Source organism: Saprolegnia diclina (genome assembly GCF_000281045.1).
Source record: "Saprolegnia diclina VS20 unplaced genomic scaffold supercont1.238, whole genome shotgun sequence".
Lineage (NCBI taxonomy): Eukaryota > Oomycota > Saprolegniomycetes > Saprolegniales > Saprolegniaceae > Saprolegnia > Saprolegnia diclina.
The window spans coordinates 675-5,010 of record NW_008246305.1 but is presented as its reverse complement, the minus strand read 5'-3'; the positions used below and the strand labels follow the sequence as shown (position 1 = coordinate 5,010).

Here is a 4,336-nt window from a genome sequence, read left to right as displayed (position 1 = left end):
GAAGTCCAAGGAGTATTTATTATAATACGACAGTATTAATATGCGCTGTGCTATTAAAAATAATCGTATTTTAATTGCCGTCTCATCGCTTCCACACAAAAAACGCCGAGCAGCCTTGAGGTAGGAAAATAACGTGATTTAATTCACAGTTTTTTAGAATGCATACAAACAGAAAGTACAAGCCAATCGGTCGGTCAATAGAAACATCCAATTCTGACGCTTTTTCGATGCGTCGGCTTTTAGATTCCCCACAAATCAGGAATCACGCGACGGCGCGAAGGCAAGGGCTCTAAAATACAGAGCAAGCCTTCTTCTTTACTGTGATGCCTTCAGATGTCTCGTAGCTGCATTGGTTGTCGAGAAATATCATTTTGAAGTAAGGCCTCATTTTCGACAAAAAATCGGTCGGTCAATCGCCACTTTACCTTATTGGATAAAATATAAATTCTGGTGGGACCGTCTCCAAAAAAGCATACCGGTATTACTTTTGTACAAATATATGGCGTATATTTGGTAAAATTAGTTACAAAATATACACCATATACATGTATTTGTACAGAAGCAGATGACTGCCCGACATTTTTAGTCATTTGACACCTTGGCCTGCGCCTCAAGCAGGTGCGCTAACCATTGAATAGCGGAGGACAATCGGAAGGTTTGCAATTTCAGAAATGCAAACCTTCCGATTATCCTCCGCTATTCAATGGTTAGTCATCAGGTAGCGCTCCTGCATGCAGCGGTATCGGCCTCGTGCATACAAGCACCAGAGCAACTCGTCTTCGCGTCGCTTTTTGCGGGGTTGTTGCCGACGACTAACCTCCGCCGACGACCAACCTTACGTCGCTCTGTCGTCAAGTGCCTCACGTCGCTCTGTCGTCAAGTGTCTCACGTCGCTCTGTCGTCAAGTGCCTCACGTCGCTCTGTCGTCAAGTGCCTCGCGCCGTCGTCGACTGCAAAGCCATGCTGCGTGCCGTTATCGCGTGGACGTCGACGCTTGCACTCGCGTACAATCCCAATCAACTGGCACTTCGCCCACAATGGACTTGTACCTGAAAAAAGGATGTTTGCGATCTGCAGCACTATGCAACTGCTGCCCTCGATATCACCAGCTGCCATTGGTCCAGAAGCTACGGTAAACCGTTCGTATGCAGAATATAACAGACATCAACTCGACTTCGAGTTAGCAGACAGTTAGCGACATGGATTGACGAGCCGACTAGAGCGCGTTGTTGCAGCTCGGGGTAATGAACGGCGTCGAGATGGCTTCCGGCGCCGCGCCGAGACCACACGTGACCTTGGCCGCCAGCGCCTTGAACGTACCCACGCACGGGTCGACAAAGATGGCGTTCTCCGCCGGCACATTGCACGAAGCCTGGCCCACGCAGAGCTTGGAGAGAACGTCGACACTCGACTTGGCGTTGCACCACCCGTTCGTGTACCCGTTGGGCGTGCCGTACGAGCCATAGTCGACCTTGGTAATGACGTAGCCGTTGGCGCACTCCAGCTTGAGCGTCTGGTGCTCTGCGACGCTGGCCCACGTCTGGTACGAGGGAACCGCCGTACACTCGGCCGTCACCGTGAGGCGCTTGACAGTGCCCACACACGGGTCGCCAAACACGCTACACAAATCCGTGAGCTTAATGACCTACTCCATCACAGTAGCATCCGTACCCGTTGTTGGCGCCGACCGAGCACGACTTTTTGCCGACGCAGCTGGACTCGAGGACATTCGGCGACGAGCCCGCGTAGCACCAGCCGTACGTGGCACCGAGTCCCAACCCGTCGGGGAGACCGTACGAGGCAAAGATGATGCGCGAGATCTGGAGCATGGTGTTGCCGCAGTCCAATGCCAGCGCGCCGTTTTCGGGGACGCTTTGCGTCACGAGCGACGCGCCGGGGGACAAGTAGAGCGACGGTGTCGGCGGGGCGGTCGGTGGCGGCGGCGCGGAGTTGTTGTTGCCCATGGTAGCTTCAGGTGGTGGTGGCCGAGACGCGACAAATGAAATTGTGATCGAAGTCGGCGAGGGCGGACCTTTGTACTTTGATGGTCGCGACCAGACGCGGGCCGATGCATACATTGTCCGAGTCGTGGCAATCTTGGATGGTTTCTCGTATTTTTCGAGATATGCCGGTCTTGGTTTATGTATGAGTCGTCCAATTGTAGTACAATACAAGGTGGTACGATCTTGAATTAGCGATTTTTGGCGAGCATGAGGGATATCAAACACTTGATTACTGATACATGGAGCGAGGTGAATCAACTTTCAAATTGGATCCTGCTTGTGTGCGGATGACGATTGCATAGCAAGATAAGTGTGCTCTGATTGGCCTGCCGTCGTATTGTATATCCTTGCACCTCTCACGAGTAGTTCTCTGCTTCTGTCGTTGCCGATAAGCTGCCCTCGGTGTTTCGCCTGGTGGCTGGACGCACGTGACAGAGGTGACCTTTGACGCGCTCTGTGCAATCGATCTGCAGTTGGATCTCGCATCTGTCACCTCAACTACAAGTTCGATTTCACAATGGCGAGCTTGCTCACGGGGGCAAAGCTCGGTCGAAGGAATTTTCGACACACTCAAGCATGACGTTTGGCGGTGGTGACCAACTCGGTGAGTAAAGTGCAGTGGGCGACAGCGAGCCTCAACTACAGCGCCGAGAAGCAAATCAACGTTGCCGTTGATGGGGCGCTGAGAGTTTCGTCTGCACGGCGCGAAGCCTTGTCGTGTTCCGTCCAAGTGAACGACCTCGATTACAGCATCGTGCAGGCAGCAGCGCACTTTTGCACCAACGGTCCATTGTACAAGGGCGCGACGGTGTTTGAGTTAGCAAGTCATGAAGCAGCCGCGTCCAAGAATTCGCTATCGCAGGTGTCGTACGATGAGTTGCAGTATTGAGAACAACAAAGCGCCCGCGTCGCTAACTCTATTCTCGTCAATATACGTACTGCACAAAGGAAGGAAACCTCTACGAGGGCCAAGACGCCGGATCCTGTTGAAGCTATTGTGCCGATCCGAGTACAGGATATTCGCAGTGTGCAGTGGTGGTGCGTCGACGCGAGCAACGGCAATTCGGACTTCAGAGCGACAAACAGCTTCCTCAAATGCCACTAGCTACGACTGCTGCTTTGGCACCGAGGCCTACCTACGTGGAATTTGTTCACGCCCACAAGTGGTCCGCAGGTGCGTGTTCACAGTGCAGTGTATACCAAATGCAAACCACTGGCGACCCAGTGGCTAGGGCATCCCCATCTCAGTTGGCAGCCCGGTGACTCGGAGAACATTTGGCGAATACCCGCAACATGTTTGGTATCGACAAACCATGTGTAGGTGCGTGCGCACTGTGATCGCGCCAGCCGAGACGTGAGCACGTCGTTGAAACAATCGTTGCTACCCCAAGGTGTACCTGATCGATGGATACGACAACTCGCAGCAGTGGTCTGCCGAGTGGCTCAACTGGGCCGCAAGGTTCGACAGATCAGCTCCCGGCAGCAGGTCCATCATGACTCGTGTAGCTTGGCTCGGTGGTGCTGTTTCTTCTGCAAGCACCGCAACACTTGGCAAGCAATTGCCCCAGACCTTTGATCTAGCAACAGCTACCGCGCAGTCACCTCGAGGTCCCAGACGACTACTACACAGACGAAGCTCACGCGGCGGCTCTCGTTCCTCTCCGTCTGGCCAGAGAACGTACTGCCTCGATCCGGCGACTTCGTCTAGAGAGTGACTCGAAGGGCGGTAGCGGTGCGTAGCCGTCTCCACTTCTTGGCTCCATCCCATTGTACTTGCCTCTTTTGCGCTGAGTCTGTCGAATCGTACAAGCACTCGCTAGTCGAGTGCCGCAACATCAAGACGGTATGGAACGCGTTTACGCTGCTACGTCGCCGTCTTCAGATGCGCCTTCCGCGAACGTTAGTCGGCTATCTCTACTACGAGCCTGCAACCTCGATATCCCAGCACCAATCGACCATCGCGATGCTATGGCCCATCTTACGCGTATGCGTCTGGTTGCTTGAGCGCAACGACCGAGTATTTCGTGCGTCACTCAGCCCGACGCCGCCCAAGTCAAGGCAGCTACGCTAGTCCGCTGCTCCATGCTGCCCGGCGACCCAAAGCTGATCAGCTCGTCGGTCGTTACGTTGACTGTTTCAAGAACCACGGTGTGCGCACTCTCATCTTACGACTTTCTCTCCACAGCTTAGTGATAGGTTGGCACGTTCGACCCAGGTTAATTGATCAACTCATACATAAACCAAGACCGGCATATCTCGAAAAATACGAGAAACCATCCAAGATTGCCACGACTCGGACAATGTATGCATCGGCCCGCGTCTGGTCGCGACCA

At 53.6% G+C, this 4,336-nt stretch overlaps 1 protein-coding gene across 1 annotated transcript; it reads right to left on the bottom strand.

The window, feature by feature from the left end:
* Positions 1-1,139: 1,139 nt before the first annotated feature.
* Positions 1,140-2,132, bottom strand: SDRG_17273 (hypothetical protein). Its single transcript, XM_008623513.1, has 2 exons — positions 1,672-2,132; positions 1,140-1,619 (listed from the first exon to the last, which is right to left on the bottom strand). Exons 1-2 carry the CDS (start codon positions 2,076-2,078, stop codon positions 1,217-1,219), a joined length of 810 nt encoding a protein of 269 aa, XP_008621735.1. The 5' UTR covers positions 2,079-2,132; the 3' UTR covers positions 1,140-1,216.
* Positions 2,133-4,336: the final 2,204 nt, after the last annotated feature.